The following is a 20,456-nucleotide window of genomic DNA, read 5'->3' on the forward strand; positions in this document are numbered from 1 at the left end:
ATATTCCTATACCTTTCTTGACGCATCATCAATGAAGGTCACGAAGTATAAAGCTCCCCCGTGGGACTTTACTTTTATAGAACCACATAAATCTGTGTGCACTAGTTCAAGGACGTTGTCCTTTCTGTGAGATGGGAATCTTTGGAAAGACAGTCTGTGTTGCTTTCCTACCAAACAGTGAGTGCATCTATTTAAATGTGTACCTTTGATGTCTGGCAATGCCTTTTGCTTGGCAAGAACTTCCATGCCTTTTTTGCCTATATGACAGTCTCTTGTGCCATAGTTCGGAGGAAGCTTCTTCTTCTACCGTATTTACTTCTGCTTTACACAAACTTGCCTGTGTTTTGTAAAGAGAGCAAGTTTTCTTCCTTTTGGCTGCTACAATGGAATCTCTGCTCAATTTCTATAGCCCGTTACCAAATGAGTTTACAAAGTCATCATCATCTAACTTCCCAGCGGAAATTAGGCTTACTCGAATGTCAAGGACATATCTTACATCCTTGAATGTCAAGGTGTATCCAACATTAGTTTCTATATGAACATCCCCAATGCCTGCAATCTTCGAGACTCCATTGTTACCCATCTTCACTTCACCATATTCACCACAGCTGTAGGTAGTGAAGAATCCCTTGTGCGGTGTGACGTGATAGGATACTTCTGTATCTATCACCCACTTTGTATCCTGGCATGAGGTACTAAGACAGCACTCACCACAATCTGACACAATTCCTACTAGGCCATCATCGACTAGTGCGGTAGTATCTCTGCCTGAGTTTTCGTTCCTCTTTACCATGTCTTCATGTACACAGTTGTTCTTCTCATCCCTCTTTAGTGTTCTTTACTCATACCTGAAGTGACCCTTGCTGGCATAGTAGTAACATTGCCTCTCTGCCTTAGGAGTTCTAGTTTCATCCCTAGATTTGCTTCTGTCATCACCTCTAGAATGAAATGGTTTTCTACTTCTACTTCTCCCATGTTTCTCTATAACAAGGATCTCTGTGTAAGAGGAGCTGCTTCTTGAACTCCTTCTAGTATCCTCATTCAACAAAGATGCGGTAGCCATCTCCATGGAAATGATTCCATCCTTGGCTAATCCGTGTAGAGAAACTACTAACGTCTCCCAACTTTTGGGTAGAGAGCCTAATATAAATAAAGCCTCAACTTCATCTCCCATATTAATATTCATCAAATGCAACTGATTGATGGTATTATGTACTTCATTAAGATGCTCAGACATTGAAGAACCTTCTTGGTACTTCGTGTTGGCAAACTTCTTAACGAGCAGCACTTTGTTTCCGCCGATTTCCTTTCATAGAGGTCTTCGAGTTTCTTCCACAAGCCAAAAGTTGTAGTCTCTTGGGATACATGGTGAAAGACGCTGTCGTCAATCCACTATCGAATGTACCCAATTGCTTTTCTGTCAAGCTTGCTCCACTCAGCTGCAGCAACCGATTCCGATTTTTCTCCTCCATTCTCAATGGGTTGTGCCAAGTCCTTGCAGTAAAGTAAATCAAAGCAAGTCTTCCATCTTGGCTTTCCAAATGGTGTAGTTCTTCCTATTCAGACTCATCATGCGAGTGTTCACGGAATGGTCCATCTCTACAAGTTATTTTCAACTCAAACCTCCTATCAGGAATTTGTTCAAACACTTTCTGGGCTAGATTTGGATAACACCCTAGGTTAGTCTAACCAAGGCTCTGATACCACTTGTTGGGGTTTAATCCGATACCAATCGATCCCCACTACACAGATAACTTGTATTTGAACTCACTTCAACTCCAGACAAATTCTAAATATCAACTACAGCCTAGCTAACATGCCCAACTCTCTAAACAACTATTAACAAACAGATAATAATATAAAGAAGTAAAACGCATACCACAACACAAAGATATACCATGGTTTGGCCAATGGTGCCTACTTCTACAAGAGCTAATCCTTTTATAAAGTGGGAAGGAAGATTACAATCACTCATTTCAGTCTCTCACCTTACTAGATCACTCCTCTCTCTTTACAGGCTTGTCTCTCTGTAAAGGCTATCTCTCAATCTTGATTGCTTTCAAGATTGGGTTTTCTCTCTCTTGTGTTGTCTTGGTTCATTTTGGTTCTGTGTTAGCTTTTGCCAAAAACCAAAACCTTATATTGCAAACTCGCGGTTTTGCAAAAATAGAAATCCTGACGAAAATAGGCATGGGCGCGGGCGCTGGCGCGCTCTCGGCAAGGGCCAATGTCGAGCACACACGCCCTAAAAACACTGTAAGTTGTCCACGGCATGGGCGCGTGTGCGCCTTGAGCAAGACCAAACTGAGCGCGCACGCGCTCAACCTTCTTCACGCAGACTGAACTTCTTTTCCTCCTCATGTGAGGGATAATTCCAACATACGTGTGTCAGTATCCAACACGGATACGAAGTGTCTGACACGGCGAAATATAAAAAATTGAGATATATTACATACAATATGTGTTCGTGTGTGTCCGACACAAACACATGGATATGTATCTGACACGGATTATTTTTGAAATATGGCATGTCCATGTAACATAGCAATTTTGATATGCATAAAAGTTCATTTAACTCCTCCAAGAACATATCAAAGGCCCCTTTTTAGTGTAGCTGTATTCTCTTCTTAATCCAATTGGTTAAAATTTTAATAATGGTCCGTGGGATATGGGATCTCGCGACAACCCAATGCCATGGATTGTGCGATGTCGTGACAATTTCTTGCCGTGGGTGTTTTTTTATGTGATTAATGGAGGGGTGCCAATACTTTTGAATTGGTCAAATGGGTGCCAATCCCATAAAGTGGGGTGTCAATACTGTGACCCTAATACGGGTAGTAGTATTTGGAATTTTTGGACGTCCCTCCCTAGTATGAATAATATCATTTTTGTGTCCCTGATATGGTGCCTGAATCCCTGATTAGCAGTATTGTGTACCTCCCTTTCACCTTATGGAAATAGGCCGAATTACCAATTTTGTGGATGATGTCAGTTGAGATGTCCATGGTTACTCATTACCTAGAATCGAACTGGACAAGAAATGAAAGGTTCTACTTCTGTAGTTTGGGTATGTTAAAATTGGAACTGAACTGTGCGTGGTGTTTACTGGTTTTTAAATATTGGAAGTGTCATGGGCAAATATCGTCAACCGATATTTCAATTTTTAATTTTGTTTAAACAATGAGATATCGGCATAAGGGCCGATATCTCGGTATAAGTTGGTTTATTATAGGTATGAGCGGAAAATAAGAGAAGGAAAAGAGAGAAGAACAAGAATGAACACACGTCAGAAACTGATTGGGTCAAAGATATTTGGAAAGACTATATAAAGACCAAAACTGAAGAAGATGATCATTATCAGATCCCCCACAAAAATATTGTAAACTGGAGAGAGAAAGAGAGAAATAGAGAAAGATTCTTGTAACCGTTTCTTGTAAATCAATAAACTTACTTTCAATTCTTATCAAACATCTTTCCAATCTTCATTCAATATTGTTCTTCATCCATTGATCACATTCATTCATCATTGATCATTGTTGATTCATCATTGATCATTGGTGATAACTACAAGAAGGGTAAGTCGCTAATGCTAAAACAACATCACTGAGAGTATAAGATGTTGATAGGTGAAGTAAAGGTGTAAAAAAATATTCAAAAGAAGTTTTTATCAAAAAAAAACATGGTTATAAAAAATGATTAAAAACTGTAAAAATTGTTGTGCCCCTTGAACTCCATGTGCTAGAAGTCTAGAACCAGAAGAAACACCGGCCGACCCTGTGTTTCAAAGGGCCCAATGCAAAGTCTGAAAAATTAGGCTTTTATCTGGGTTTCTTACACTATAGTGTGGTTTTAACAGCTTCATGGGGCCCTTTTTTTTTGTTTATATGGGGGGTGGGGGGGATGCATGGGTTGCCGGCTGGCCCTGCATCAGATGCTAAACACCCCATGCAGTCTGGGCAAACCAGTAAAATTGGGAATACCGACTGTTTCCTGGAGACTCGAACTTGAGACGGCACATCAGTGTTGGTTTATACCAAACCAGCAATTGGAATACAAATATATGTTTAACTAAATTTTGGATCCGGAGATACGCCCGAATTCTTTAAGATATTTTACTCGCCTAAAACATTTTTAGTAAAAAAGCAAAATCACTAAAATTCCTCATAATTAGATTCCAAAACTAAAATTTCATGTAAACTATGTTTGTGTTAAGCTAATAATTCGGTCAATTATCTTTTGAATCCGAAATATGAGAGAAGTACATAAGATTTGTACATTTGGAATATTTCCATAACATGTCACTAAGGAGGCATTTGATCTACTTTTTTCATAATAATAGCTAGCTAGAGCTAGTGCTTATTTGTCATGAAAGTATACATAGAACTATAGAAGTGAATTATGTATATGAGTAATTTGAAAATACTACCAATCTTGGCACCATAGTTAGCAATTCGGCAAATTTATCGTTTAATTTGGAAACGTTTAAAAAGATCATATTTTTCAATGAAACGGAATTATTCGTTAATTCGGCAAGGAATCATTAATTCTCGAATAATTAACTCCTGCATTGATTCCATAGTTAGCCATTTGGTGAATAATTCGTGAATTTATCGTTTTTTTTTTTTTAATTTCGTATTATACTCGAATTACTTATGAACTGAACTTTTGTCATTTCTGTTTTTTTAATCTGGATTGAAAAAACGGATTCTTATCGAAGCTATAATTTTATTCGAATACTTTCCGTATCGAATTTTTGCCGCATTACGAATTGCTAACTATGCTTGGCACAATGATCCCCGAGTTCTATGTTACCATGAATTCTGCAAAGATTCACCAAGGATTCCCAAACTTCTACATTCGGGTCAAACAACATCTTTTCAATGAACTCTATGACCTCTTTTAAACATTTTGTACTCCCCAACATGTTCTTTACACTCAAATAATGCTCCATGGTTGCTCATTAATTCAAACTGCAACATCCCTTCATCAAATAAGACACCACATGCTATAAATATCTGCGCATCGGGTGTTAGTCCCATTTCGTTGAACTAATTAAATAGATCGAGGACATCTTCTCCACACCCATTTTTTGCGAGACTCATTGTCATTGTACTGTACTTCTAATAACATTGTTGAGTAGCATAAAGATTTAATATTTGAAAATTTTGTTTTCGGTTCTGCGGGTAAGAAATAAGTTCTACACTGTCCTAGTGTGCTTATACAATCAACCTAGCTAGTTAAGACCCCTTCTGATAATTAACCTCCAAAAAATTTCAATAATAAAAGCCTTTTGAGATGTATAGATTGCATAGTTACGAAAAAAAAAAAAGGTGACAAATATATGGCAATAAAGTAGTAGGGAAATAGACAAATAAAATATTATTTGTACAGAACATAGATATAACACTTTCTAGCATTGTTTGTTTGTTCAGCAACTCCCACAACGGTATTTAACGGAAATAAAATTGCCGCAAAAAGAGAAGCGCTCTTGAATGGTAATGCTCCGATTCCTTAAGTCCATAGATGTGTTTCTTTCAGCATATTAAGTTAGCAATTCACCAAAGACGATCAATTTCGTTAAAGTCTGAATATTATTGATAAGGTTTTGCAATCAAAGAACATACGTGAAACACTGCCCGGAATGATGGACTCTTTGTTAATCTTTTTCTCCATTTTATATTATATTTAAATAAAAATATATACTAAAAAGTGACAAACATATGGCAATAGAAGTAAGAAAATAGACAAATAAAACGTTTTTTGTACATGACATAGATAGAACACTTTCTAGGATTGTTTGTTTGTTTAGTAACTCCTACAATAGTATTTAATAGAAATAAAATTGCAGCCACAAAGGGAAGTACTCTTGAGTGGTGCATGCTCTGACTCCTTAAGTTCATAGATATCAAAGAGCTTATATGTGTTTCTTTTAGCATGTTGAGTTAGCAATCTACCAAAAACTATCAGTTTCGTGAAAGAAGTTTGAATATTATTGATGAGGTTTTGCAATCAAAATAAAGAACATAAAACTCATAAACATAGTAGAGTGTAACACTAGTCGGAATGATGGACTATTTGTTTCTCTTCTTCTCCCTTTTTCTAATTTTTATTACTAATAAAGGAAAATTGTAAGTTTAGCAGCATATTTGGAAAATTGTAAAGAAAATCATATTAAAGATGCATACGAATAGTAGAATGAGTTGTCAAGTACTCTTTTATATTAAATACTTGGCAAAAGTAAAAATGGACGACCTGATTTCATCAAATTTTAGCAAATCTTTAGATCTAGCTAACTTCCAAATAAGCCAGTGTTTTATAATAGACACGAAAAGTGTTTGATTCGTAATAGGAAACTAACTTCTACAAATCACTTATTTTCACCTATTTCCTAGCAAATTTTTTTATTCGGTAAAATATAAAGAAAATGAAAATATACTCAAACTCTCCAAAAAAACAAAAGGCCCACATGGCATTGTAGGTTATTAGAAAAGGCTATCTCTCGTATTAGAGTGTCACCACCTAGGAGAGAGAAAATATCTTTTAGATGTCTTTACCTTAGTATATAGATAGTAGATAGGAGTCCGAATTTGTTCACTAGCATATTTGCTGGTGAAATTTACCAATCCAATAAGGAGACCATGTGTATTACTAAAACTCTCCTATTTCTTTTTTCTTTTTTAGAGAAACTAAATAAAGAATATATCCATAAAACCAAAAAGGATATGCCAAGATTTTTGGGGTACTTCTCTCTCCACTTTCCTCCAACAAGTTTCTTCTTTCTCTATCCCTCGTCCTTCTCAACTCGTTCTATCTTTCCTCATATAAACAAAATATCCTAAAAAAAATACATATATAATCTAAATAGAACAGAGAGTACGCATATTTTGAGGGGAAAATACTTATTAGACCAGAGTGTTATATTGATTCTTATTTAATGGGCATTGTATTCGGAGTCAACAACTTCAAAGTGTCATTATAAGTTATAACAAGACTTCAAAAAAAATTTAAAAAAAAAAAAAAAAAAGAGAAGAAGAGACATTCATTGAAGTTTTGAAGTGACAGTGTGTTATGGCAATAGTACTCTAAAATTTTCAACATGCCACATAGATATAAATGCTTATCATATCTCGTTTCCAAGCCATTCAAATATTCAATTAAACCAAATAAAAATACATGGAAATAAAACTAATTATAACTACTATAATTTGATAATACAATTATAGTATTTTTTGGTATCATACCTAAATACCCAAGTGGATTTACTAAAAAAAAATTATATGAAAAAAAAAGATAAAAAATTTAGTTATACACGTGTAGCAGTAGATTTCAACAGCCAAGTTTGCTGGTGAACAGATAGTAGATTTGGCATACAATCCTATTGCTACGGCTCTTCCAAATTGTCCAGCACACTGAATATTTAAGCAGCTTGTCCACCCATTACCTCAACCTTTCATTCAAGCTCATTTGCGGTAAAAGTGCCCATTAACTCATTAAGTGCATCCAAATTAACAGGCGATCGATGGTGTCCCACTTTCACCATAAACGAGTATGCGAATCGATCTTTAAACCTGTCGCTCTAACATCTCTCTGATAGTATGATTTTTTGAATTCTAGTTATAATCTAAAAAATAATATAAAAACATTAGGAGGGGTTGAATATAATTTGAGTGACGTGAATGAGGTTTTCTAAATTATTTTAAATAATATGAAGCTAATTCTAATTTCAATAAAGTGAGAGAGTTTTTGATAAATTGTTTAAAAAGGAGGGAGCTAATTAGAATAATTAAGGGAGGTGGTTTTAAAATCATAAAATAAAGAGATTACAAATACGGTTGAGAAATTTTCCTCCTAAAGATCCGGCTATTATATAGTGTAGAGATGTCACATATATCTACAATATACTATATGATAGCCGGGTTTTGAGAAACCCACTCTCCACTATCCGGGTTTTGAAATCTCCCTAGTTGCTCAATTTATAAACACCTCCCTCACAAAAATTAGAAACCCCCCCCACTTTATTAATAATTTAGAAAAACCCCCTAATGTAACTTAAATTATATAATTATTCTCTATTTTTCTCCCTGAATTTAGAACAAGCCTTCTTTTATTAATAATTTAGAAAAAAAAACTCCCTAATGTCACTTAAATAACATAAATATCCCTTAAATTAAATTAGATGTGCCTCCCCTATGTAATTACAATTAGAATCTAAAAAAACCATGTTAATTATTGATCTCGAATGACGGGTTTCAAGACTTCAGGAAAAAAAAAATCTCAATGCGTAGCACGGTTTGCATACTTGTATAGCATAAAGACGGGAGCTACCAAAGAGAAGGCATCGCCGCACCAGAATATATTCATATATGATTCTCTAACTTGAGCAAACTCTTCTAAACAAAAGGTAATTCCGAGGGAAATACTTCAGTTCTTAACAGATGGCAGAGAGGAAAAGAAAAACATGAAAACTACATCTCAAGAGCTAATTTGCAATATAAAAATCTATCCAGAATAGCATCTCGCTTGCTTAGCAACAAAAATGGAAAAGGCAAGAACAAACTGGCAACAATTATTCATTTCCTACAAATAAGCTCTCCCACTGAAACCTTAAGCCCAATCAAATGACCATCTGAATAGTCTGCTGCAGAATTGAGTAAAACCAAAGGTCTTACGTTACACAAAGTTGATAGTATTAGTTTAGTAGCATGGGGACCGGAGTGTTGGATACAAATGGTCAGTCAAATTTACAAGTTTAAAAAATTATAAATCGGCCATTTTTTGGCTTGTTCAATTCCAATCTACTCATAACTCTGTGTTTTCATTTCCTTTTCCCCATATCACAGTACACACGAAAAGATCAATCCTTGGTAAATAGATAATAGCGTAAACATTTCCTACTCAGATTGAGGATTTTCGTTGACACAGGTTTCTTCCGGTAACACAAAGCTTAAACAAAACATTGCCTGCAACATAAATGAACATGTAATATGACGTTGGTTGCACAATAAATAATTGAAACAACTTATAATATATATGTGAGAAGAAAGACATTCGTAGAATATATGAAACAGCCAAAAGCAAGTGAAAACAAAGAACCCAACAGAACCCAAGGAGAGGTAACTACGATAGCAGAGGACAACACAGTTCTAATTAGAGAGACTCACGAAGGACTGACAATCTATGGATATTCCATTCGAAAGATACATATATATGCATCATGTACGATTCCCTTCGTTACTAAACCATATATACTAATTGATATGCATAAATATTCTGAAACAAAAGTAGTTTAATAAATAACATATATTATCTATTTGATTAGTTAATTAAAACTATTAACTAAATTCCTGCTTAATTTATAGACTTTACCTGGTCACAAAGTTATCAACTTATCGAGTTTATCCTATAAAAGTACTATTGCACAAAGAAAAGAGCAGTCAAGTTTGCAAAATAAACTGGTGACTGTGATGAAGGCATGAATATGAAGGGGAAATTACGACAGAAGATACTTATTTTCTGAGTTTAGAGCTCTGTAACTAGAACTTTAATGGAGCCATAACCATTTGAAAGGAATAGCTTTCGCCAAATCATTTCTCCTGGAAGAGTGTAATGGAGTGTAATTTGATATTAAAGGAAAATGAACAGATTATTGGCTTCCTGTGTGAGTTTGTACCTTGTTTGGAGCAACGTCCCTAATTCTATGGAATATTGGATGCAGTATTTTAGCATTTAATGCAGATTCTGCTTCCTGAAAAAGAGGTGGAGAAACAGTTTAGATACAGCATATACATTCTTTACTAAAATCTTAAAACACACTAAATACATCATTATATAAATTGATACTCAAGTCTGGCAGTTGAATAATTGAGAACAAAAGGAAGATCTCAAAAAACAGGATTACCATTATTTTTTAGATGGCACATTTAACGTAGCAAGACCTATAAACCACTTCATCCCCTTCCAATGTGGAAGTTTCAGGCAGTTACCCTCGACATCAAAAAAAGAGACGCCCACCCATCTATTCTTTTGTTTGAGATATCAAAAACATCATGGGAGCAGTTAAAATTACCTAATGGCAAGCAGTCACTTGCAAGTAGGTTTATATGATAAAATTTTAAACTATAAGTATGTATCCCATTTGCACCCTGTGCAAACCAGATGGGGAGACTATACTTTATCTCTTTCTCCAGTGACCCATAGGCCATAGCTGTTGAGTCTGGGAGACAATGGTTGGCATTAGCATGTAGCTCCAAGACCCTACCTTAGTAACTAGCTTAGTGCATCATCTGGGAAAGCATGTTGGAATAATGATTTGGCCTATTTGCTGAATGCTATTGCATGGTCTATTTGGATAGCTTGTAAAGGAACTATATCTTCAGGGACAAAATCTTAAGCGTGGATCTGGCTTCAAGCATTGTACAATATATTGTGTGTGAGCATGTCAGTGTATTCTTTTCATAGTCAGGTGAATCCTTTTAGGGAATAAAGCACGTAACAAGAGGTCTAATGGGTGCAAATCAGTCTTGGTGTCTTTGGCCATATTGATGCTAATCTAATTCCCTTGCATCTAAGTTACATTGACACGGACATGTGTGTCCGTATCCGACATGGATACGAAGTGTTTGACACGGCAAAATATAAAAAACTGAGGTATATCACATACAATATGTGTCTGCGTCATGTCCAACACGGACACATGGATACATATCCGACACAAATTATTTTTGAAATATGGCGTGTCCATGTAACATATCCTTGCATTATGTAACTTTGAGCATTTAACCATCACAGCACCTAATAGATGAAAATTACAACTAAACAGACATATTCTAAGAAATCATTTAAAAAAAACGATGGACATGGAGCAACCTCAATCAAGTTGCCACAGCTAGGAACTTACAGAAATTAATGAATCTTCTGTTTCTGTTGATCGCAAGAAGCAATAGCAATGAATCCAAGGTAGTGAGCCCTTCCAGTACTTCCTGTGAATAAGACCCCTAAAAGCATCTGTGAGAGTGAATAAGCAAAGTAATTCAGAATCATCGTTTGCGAAACAGGGCCTCACAAGCACATGGTAAATACAACTCAATAGAACTTCAAAGACTAACATAAAAGAAAAGAGTTTTCCAGAAAAGCAACATACTAGGATATTCAGTTTGGACTTTAAGGTATGACAAGTCAAACAATAACGAGCAGAACTCGGCATGTAACTAAAACTTCTGTACTCTACAACATCACTATATACTTGCTGGGTAAGATAGGGAGGGGGTGATGGAAAAAAAAAATAGAGGCTGGTCCGGAATGATGATACATAACAAAATTCGAAAGGTAAACTTACCAAGAAACTGCAGGGCAGAAGCAGGTAGATTCATTACAACATGATCAACATGCTCCCAGGTCCTAATATTAATGGGCTTAAAGCCTCTAATCCTCTTGTTTCTGCTTCTTTTTATCCTACCAGTCACTTCAAGTTCAGCACCACCCTCATTCCCATATTCTGTAGAGGCACATGCAGGAGACAAATCCACACTATTTCAGACAAATCCATGATACAAGGTACAAGTACAAATAATCCATCAGTCACTTATGCAACAGTAGCAGAGAAGTTCTTCTTTCTTTCTTTTTTTTTTGTAAATAATATTATTAATAAACAAAAATATACATGGGGAAGGATCACACAAGGTGCTGCATGAGCATGAGGGACGTCCTCCTTTGCTTTACAACCTAATAAAATGGCCCATAAAACATCCCCCAACTAAAGTTACAGTAGCAGAGATGTGTTACACCGCTACATAGAGATGATATTTGATACATCGACCCCAGATTACCCAAAATTTGAATGTTACTTATCATGTCCCTTGAGGATGTTTAAAGTTTAAACACAGATGCAAAGTTAAGCAAGTAACAGGGTATTACAGCAAGGACTTTTAAACATAGTCATTTTAATTTTTTTTATAAGTGATCTTGAATTGGATTTATTTTTCAAAAAAAAAAATGAAAAATGAAAAATGCACAAAACACAAAATCTAGTTCTTTTACTCTTAAATTGCAGCAGGAAATATTCAATTAATAGGTCCAAGTTACATTTAACTTGTTAATTCCTGAAATTATCCACCATCATAATATGAGAAAGTCAAACTTAAATATCATTGCGCTATCTAGGATTCATAATTTTATCTGAATATACCTTCCTCAGAAATTTCAGATGGTCTTTTAGTTGCAGAAGCAGAAAAGGTAGTGCACGGGCTTTCTGTGGCTTCTCGATGATCGATACCGTTAATTGGTATTTCTTTCATGTAAACTGCAAGTCATGGGGAGGTTCACTTACAGTTTTCAGGAAAGAAAACAATAAGCAATGTGGAAATACATGCCTTATGTCTTGGTTATTACCTGTTGACCTTTCACTTTCAGAGAATGTTTCCAGACAATCCGGAACTTGCATTAAGTGACAAATAAATGCTCTAGCATCCATGTTATACGCACAAACACGATCATCTACCTTGTTGATCTCTGCATTAATCTTCAAATAGCGAACACTGTCCGGGTTCAAGTCGTTTGCATAAACTATACATCCCTTTTGTGCTGCTGGAATAACAAAAGGGCCAATACCGGAAAACATGTCACAGATGATATCCCCATCCAGGAACAGAGAAATCAGCCGTATGTGCTCGTGTTCCAATCTTGAGTTCCAATAGACCAAGCCATAGTCAAGCTTGAATGTCGCTCCATACTGCTTGACTTCCGTAACCATATCATCAATTCCTGCTAGAACTTCAAATTTGGGTACTCGAAACTCGTTTGAAATTGATCCAACTTTGTTAACAACAGTTTTAATTCTTGGCTGGTTTTTCTGAAAAATAAATAAAAAATCATGAAATCCTGCAACTCAAAGTCAAAGTCAAAAGGTTTTCAGAATTAATATAAATCAATGACAAATAAAAATCCAATCAGTAGTTTCCTTTTGATTAGTCCATAAGCATAAGTAAAAATCCCCACCCTCATTCCATACAGGATAAATGAGGGAAAATATGATCCGATAACCACGGCGAGCCAAAACTCGTGAAGAAATATGGCGTAATACAATACATCCCAATAATATGCTGCAAAAGCATACAATTCATAACACCAAAACATACATAAGGCCTGAGGCCAACACTGGCTTATAGTCAAGCCGGACGTGATTGTCAACTCCTGTATCCTGTTGTGTATAGTCGTATAGTTTCTCAACTTTAATGCCTTGAGTATTGTAGTTTGTAATATATAATATAAGTTTGTATGTATGTGCGTCTACGCAGGAACGTAAGTAAAACTAAATATAATATGTTAAAATAAAATTGGTGTATGGGGCCAGCGTTTTGTTGAAAAAATATGAATTGACAGATAACGTCCTTAATGCAGGATTAGTGGATGCTAAATCAAAAACTCCTCAGCAGAACATCAATGGGTAAATACTTATATTGGTCCATTAAAGGGGGTGAGAGCACTAGCTTTGGTGATATCATTGCATGGACAAACAAACTGGTTCCAGTTAACCCCCATCATAACTGTTACTATTATACAGAAAACAGTAGAGCAGAGAAAGCCAGATGTTTTATAAAAGGGGAACTACGTACTGGGCATCAGTCGCCTCGCGACACAATGATAGGAATGCACCTAGACCATGGGTCACACAAACGATAAGCACACTCGATCACACACATGATCGAGGAACCATTATTATGTGACAATAAATGGGAAACTATGGTTCAAAGAGAAACACCATTACTGGAGCCTATCATTCACACACCATCACTTTCTTTCTTTTCTTCGCAATTCAAAGTTCTGAAAGGTCAAACTTACGTCATAAATGACCTTTGCAATAACATCCTTGTAAGAAAGTAGCTCGCCAATAATGTTCAAATGAGCAATATGACCTGGATGAACAAACAATGTTGTTATTAGTTTATTTCTCAAAGTGGAAAGCACAAACACATTTAAAAGTCATATGTCCAATGATTTGGATGGATCAGCCGCAGACTTGGTAAAACACCAAAGCGCATGGAGGTAACTTATTAAAGGTTGGAAAATATGTTAACGATTGAAGTCTCCATTTCAGTCCAACCTTGGTTTCTCCTATGTTACATGGACCCGCCATATTTGGAAAAAAAAATCGTGTCGGATATGTATTCACGAGTTCGTGTCGGACACATATTGTATGTGATTTACCTCAATCCGTGTCAAACACTTTGTATCTGTGTCGGATGCGGACACACCTATCCGTGTCAATGTAACTTAGGTTTTCTCTAAATATGAGCTAAAGCTGAATTTGAAAATGTACAATAATAAAGATAACAATGTGGAACATATTCAACTCCTAGTTTGTTTGTTCAAGTGCGATCTAAATCCTTATTGATGAACGAAAAGCAAAACACAAGAAACAAAGAAAATATGTAAGAATACTTAACTATTGTCTCAAACGAAGATGGCACCTCCACCCCGGGGGGAAGTATCTGCTTCAAAATATGATCTACAAATAAAAGAATAATCTCATGCTAAAAGTTGCAAATGCTTTATACATATATAAATGTTTTAAAAGAAGCTTGAATACTAACCTACGCCCCAATAGGAGTACCCAAGACTCAGCGAATAAGGTACAACATCAAACTTGCACAAATCCTTCAACACAAAAAGTGTTTGGGCTGGAATCTCTGATAAATCTATACCAAACAAGATACATTAATAATTCGCAAACTGAATCATACATTGTTATTATAGTTTCAATAATGGGACTCACCAGAGTTTTGAACCTTGTCAGATAATACAACATAACGATTTTTGTCACACGTGGGGTCTTCAATGATGGGTTTAATACGAGGTTTATCTAACATATACCTGCCAAGAATTTTTTTTAAAACATGCATGAATGAATGAAGTGGGAAAAACATACATACCCGTTGAGGAGTCGGGTGACGTGCTTGCAGAGTTCACGAGGGATACAAAGTGCCCATAGTTGTAGTTTTAACTCGAATTTTCTCTCGTCCAACGCCGTCATCTCAATCAATAATTGAGCTGGAACAAAATAATAAAGCCCTTTTTACGACAAGAAGATGGGTTTCTTTATATCTCGTAATTATAAATAAATACCGACACTTTCGCTATTTATCACGATTTTTTATATATCGAATTTGTTCGCGGCATTTTTTAGCCGATATATTCCAATATATGGGGAATGTGGGATATATATTACCTTGATTGGAATTCGAACAGGAGTCAAATATTGGGACATTTTTCGAAATTTCTGTTGTTACAATATGGGAATCATCTCACCAATTCTTAGCATCTAGTTTCCCAAGATAGTCTATCTACATCCACATGTTTTACACAGAATTACTAGTTGTTTTGTGTAGGCCTGGAACGATATCACTATACATGGAAGGAGACAATTTTTGGTGCAGATGCTTGCGCTAGGCCAGCGGAGGAGAAGCAATGGTAATGGGGTCATCCATAACGACAGAAAGTATTCAATAATGTCTCAATCTAGACGTTCAAATACACCTTTTTAGACAGAAAAGAACAGAACCCTTGTTTCAATTATACTCGTGGGTGGTTTATTCCGAGCAATAGAAACAGTTTTATTTCGCACTTTGACGTAAATAGTTTTTCAAACTAAAATAATTTATCCTTCAAATCTTGCTTCTGGTTTAAGTAGGTTACACAAGCTGAACTGTAATTGGCAATCGGCCAATTGCCAATGCAAACACTTTTTTCTCACAAAAGCATAATAATATCCACGAGGAAATGGAACCACTACATGGTCAATCAGAGGGTAGAACTTTTCTTTCCCTGCCTGCTTCTTCACAAGAAAGGGAAAAAAGAAATGCAGTTCCCTCGAGGCCCATTTTTGCAAATCATTACTTGCTACTCTCATCATTGACTCATTGTTATCATTAGCATTAGACATTTACCCATTGCAACACTCAAATCATTGTCATCATCACATTCTTAACCACAGTTGTTTTTTATATTAGCTCAAACAACATAATGCCTGAAACCACCTTACAGTATAGCCTGTGAGGACGTGTCGCTCATCCTAGCAACACACATGCCCATACCACCACACGTGTCCTACCAGCTACACTCCCAGCGCCTATAAAATCCAACCCTAGAACTACGTTGGCTTAATTCTAGTCTCACCTCAAGGTACTGAATACGTAGGCATCTTCTTACTCATGAAGAGTAGCCATTACCATCTACCAAAACACTCCCCTTCTAGATTAGAGCTAAATCATAAACACTTTGTGTAATATCCTGTTAATCCCCTAGGATAAAAATAGACATTTACAAAGTCCATTCTAACATTTATTGTTCCCAATTCATTAGGGATTTGGAATCTAGAATTTATATGTTGGGAGCATTGGCTTATGTGGCAGCAGACAACACCACCCAGTAGGAGAAACAAATTCCACCTCAGAAAGTCTCTACTTTAAGCTATTGAGAACATTTTATTAGAGCATTCCCATTGCAAGTCACTTTTTTTCACTTCCACGTAGGACTATTTCCCCTCTTTGCTACCTTTGTGGTGAAAAACAAGAAAATATTGCCCAATGTAGAGGTGACTTTAAACCTCGGATGGAATGTTTGATTCCATCTGAATGTAAATATCGAAAAAACGGCTGGACGGAATGAAACATCTTGTCTGCCATTTGAAAGAATAATAAAAACCGAAAAAAAAAAGTCTAAAAAACACACAGGTGTCCGAAAAAAAAAACCAAACAAATATAAAAAAAACACATGAGACGGAATAAAAAGTTCCGTCCGAAACTCACAACTCAGTGACAATCTCGGTAGCAACTGCTATCCTCATTGTGATTTAGTTAAAAGTCACCGTAATTGTCACTCTTGTATTGGGCAATTGTTTTCTGTTCCACAAATGTCTCAGTTTAGCCAGTTGTGTAGTGCCTAAATTCCTGACTAGGCCGAGGCGAGAGTGGTCTAAAGTCTAAAGTAAGTGGTTAAAAAGGGTAAAGTAAAATCACAAACTTGCAACATACACGAGAGTGAGAGAGAGAGGAATGGGGAAAAGAAGGAATGCCCTGGTATTACTGCTTTCTTCATCTGACGACGAAGCAGAGAAGGAGATGCGTTCCCGTACTACTAATAATAACAAGTCTACTACTACTACTACTGCTCCAAAAAAGGCCCGCCGTCGTCGAAATCTACAACAACAACAACCATTCTTTGCTCCTGGACTTAATAATAAGACGACGAGGGAGTTATTATGGGTTGACAAGTACCGTTTGATACGTGCTAATTGACTAATAGTATTAAAAAGAGTGGAAGTGTACAAAATTAGCATCTCTCCACACTCGAGTGACAACTAGCTTTTTGGAATTTGTTTTGGACTTTCTGTAAGAGTGCCCATGGTAGTTGTGAGGTATCAAACGCCTTCACTATAGCTTGCAGGTCCCGGATCCCCCCCCCCCCCCCCACCCCCCACTTATTGCTCCATTAGTGTTGATTTAGATGGTTCGAACAGTAGGTGGTTTCCCTAATTACTCTTAATTCTCGGGGCAGTAGGAAGTCTGCCTTAGATGTCCATGCATCAAGCTATTTATAAATCAGCTGTATACATATGGCTTGGGATTCATTGGTTTTATGGTATCGTAGGTTGATCTGAAAAAGCAAGTAAATGAGGGGACTGTAGTGGCTGAGGGAAGCAATGATGTTCTTACTATGGCTTTGGGTACCCCGAGAGCATTGTGTGCAAGTTAGAGTTGTCGTCTTTGTCTTTATTTATTGACTTTCACTCTTATAACATGTAGCTTGAAGATGGCGGTACTTCAAAAGTGATCAAGGTAGCGTCAAATAATGAGTTTAGTACCCCGCAAGTATGTTTTATAGGCTATTAAATTGTGATTTCATTGTATTATATACATTAGTCAATGTTATATATATTATTTGGTAGATGCAAAATTGTAGATTGGCTTTGGGATCAATGGACAAGATTGTCGCCAAAGGACTATTATTAGTTATGTTTTCTAGAAACTACAGTAATTAACTTTATCGTTTTAACTTAAATTTCCCTGTAGGATGTTGTTGATGATTCTTGTGCAGTGTGTACAAGAGGCTGTTGATTTGGACGTAAAGTTCATAGTGTATTTGTGTGAAAGTGGCAGCTATGGAAATGTTCTATTGAAGTATAACCTCTCTCTCTTTCTTGCAGCTCCATGGTTTGTTTTACGAATGTTAGTGTAGTCACCACATGAGCTCGTGGATTATATTTTCAAGGGAAAGAGCACACAACAATTGCTAAGAAGGTAGTTTTCTGCAATTTAATGCCTACTCAAGTATATGTAGTTAGTTGAATTCTATATATTTATAACCAAAATGATATGAAGTCCATTTGAGTGCAGTGACCCTTTATTTGTTTCGCCTACACTTTGTTATCACCGACATCATCACAAATTTGATTCCTGTTAATTTTTCAACCACTAACCTACTTTTATTCTTATTAGTTAATAAACTCCATGATGATGTTGTAGAACCACTACTACATGAGTAAATAACACTCAAGGGTAATGTGATTTTCACATTTTTCACTAGTCTATGTCGGGTCTGTTTTTTCACATTTTTTTGTGTATTCAATTATATTGCTTCAAAATATTTGAGCTGGAAATGATACTCAAGTGCAATGTCATGCACACACAGGCTCCAGGCAGTAAGAATCCTTCTACTGTTATCTGTTTTGCCTCAAAGACTACTGGAAAAATTACGTCAAATTGGTTATTTGCCATGTGTGAGACATTCATGTGTAAAATAGTATTCAATGTTAGGTTGGTTATCAGTCTAATGGGCGCTTAGTCGCTTAGCCACATCCTGCACAGAGAAATTTGAGGTTTTTCTCCAATGCATGCATTTTTTATTTTATTTGTTGTCCATGCAGCCAACTTCTTTACCCTTAGCACTCCATGTCCCATTGGTCATTAATTACCTTGGTGCATAGTTAGTCATTTGAAAGTGTTATCTTGCATCATTTAGATTTATTCAGCACAAGAATTTCCGAACCTCCAGGAGGGACCTTAAACTTATATGTCTTGCTTGCACTGTTGCATCTATATGGAATCAATTGCCTAGACCATATAGATCAAAAAAGTCATGTGGTACATAAAACACAATGACTTCTATACTTCTCGAGCACATTGCACACAATTTTAATTAATTTCCTTAGTGTGGTTCTGTTTTATTAGGCTCTTCTCTTGCTAGGGTTTAGGGTTTAGGGTTTAGAGAATTGGTTTTTTCGGAAACACAATCCGTAGTCTACTAACGAATGCGCCGTCTGACCATTCATCCTCTTATCTCTCTTTAGTCATACTGAAAGCAGTTATGCTAGACTTTGGTAAACAACAGGTTGTCTATCATCGCCATTTGTTTATACAGAAAATTTTGATTCTGAAATTTTTTGGGGCCAGTTACTCAGTTAGGAACGGAAATATGTGACCAATACATGGGTTTCCAAAGTAACCCAAAGTTGAACAGTTTCCCATTCGTCAGTGTGCTTAAGAGCCACACGCACACACAGGTGCAGGTCATCCTATGTTATAGTTTTTTTTCTTTTAAACCTTCTTTTGTTCTCCAAACACAACCAGAAAAGAACACCAAACTACACGTGGCTTAATTTTATTGATTGGTGTTACACTATAGTTTCCCTTTATCTAATTGAAAATCACTCCAAGAATCAATTCAAATTGCCTTATGAAGGTCACTGAAAATCCAAATGAGTCAGTTTCAATCCAGGCATCCTCTAACTAACAAAAACACCATTAGATTAGATATGAGGGTTCGTTCACGAAGGGGTTTCGAGTTCATAATTATGCCTTCCTAAATTGTTAATCTTCAGAAGATCAAAGGATGAGATAGGGTGTGGTATAAATTATTATAATAATAATCAAAAAAACAAAGTAGAAGGAGAACAAAAACTTACCGGATTCGAGTTCCTTTGTTTCCGTTAATTCAATTGTTGTTTCTCCTCTCCTATTTGAAAAGGGAAAAATGTGATTCCTTGAAAGCTGAATTTCGGAGAGAGAAGATGGGAGAGAGTTTACGATTGAATATAGAAGAAAGTGTCCCAGTCAGTCGGACAGTAAGACCCAATCAAATTTTGGGCCCCCATCTCTTTGGGGACAAAAACCGTTCGCACCGCTCACCGGATAACTAAGCCCACACATGACTTAAGGATCAAAAGCCCACCAAACTTAATACATAATTTCCAGTAGGCCCTTATACTCATAGTATAGCATCGCCGGAAACTAACTGCTAAGAGCATCTCTAGTTGGTAGCATAACCTGCCTTTTTCTTCATATTTGAAGGAAAAGTTCGGAATATTTTGGAATTTCATCTCTAGGTGGTAGTATAACCGGTCGCATCACCTGCTTGTTTGCATTATTATTCGCAAATTTGGCAATTTGGATGCGGATGCGGAG

At 36.3% G+C, this 20,456-nt stretch overlaps 1 protein-coding gene across 2 annotated transcripts; it reads right to left on the reverse strand.

The window, feature by feature from the left end:
* Positions 1-8,665: 8,665 nt before the first annotated feature.
* Positions 8,666-20,082, reverse strand: LOC147498325 (tRNA (guanine(37)-N(1))-methyltransferase 2-like). 2 transcript variants are annotated; one of them, XR_015195438.1, is made up of 12 exons: positions 19,958-20,082; positions 14,928-15,045; positions 14,771-14,868; positions 14,589-14,693; positions 14,441-14,503; positions 13,837-13,910; positions 12,388-12,847; positions 12,185-12,298; positions 11,336-11,494; positions 10,898-10,979; positions 9,671-9,745; positions 8,666-8,960 (listed from the first exon to the last, which is right to left on the reverse strand). XR_015195438.1 is itself a non-coding variant. In XM_086560358.1 (12 exons), the coding sequence occupies exons 2-12, from the start codon at positions 15,026-15,028 to the stop codon at positions 8,892-8,894; spliced, it is 1,425 nt and encodes a 474-aa protein (XP_086416484.1). In that variant the 5' UTR covers positions 15,029-15,045; positions 19,958-20,082; the 3' UTR covers positions 8,666-8,891. The 2 variants fall into 2 exon arrangements, 1 of the variants encoding a protein (XP_086416484.1); XM_086560358.1 differs by having other exon boundaries at positions 10,898-11,004.
* Positions 20,083-20,456: the final 374 nt, after the last annotated feature.

Source organism: Coptis chinensis, chromosome 5 (genome assembly GCF_015680905.1).
Source record: "Coptis chinensis isolate HL-2020 chromosome 5, ASM1568090v1, whole genome shotgun sequence".
NCBI lineage: Eukaryota > Viridiplantae > Streptophyta > Magnoliopsida > Ranunculales > Ranunculaceae > Coptis > Coptis chinensis.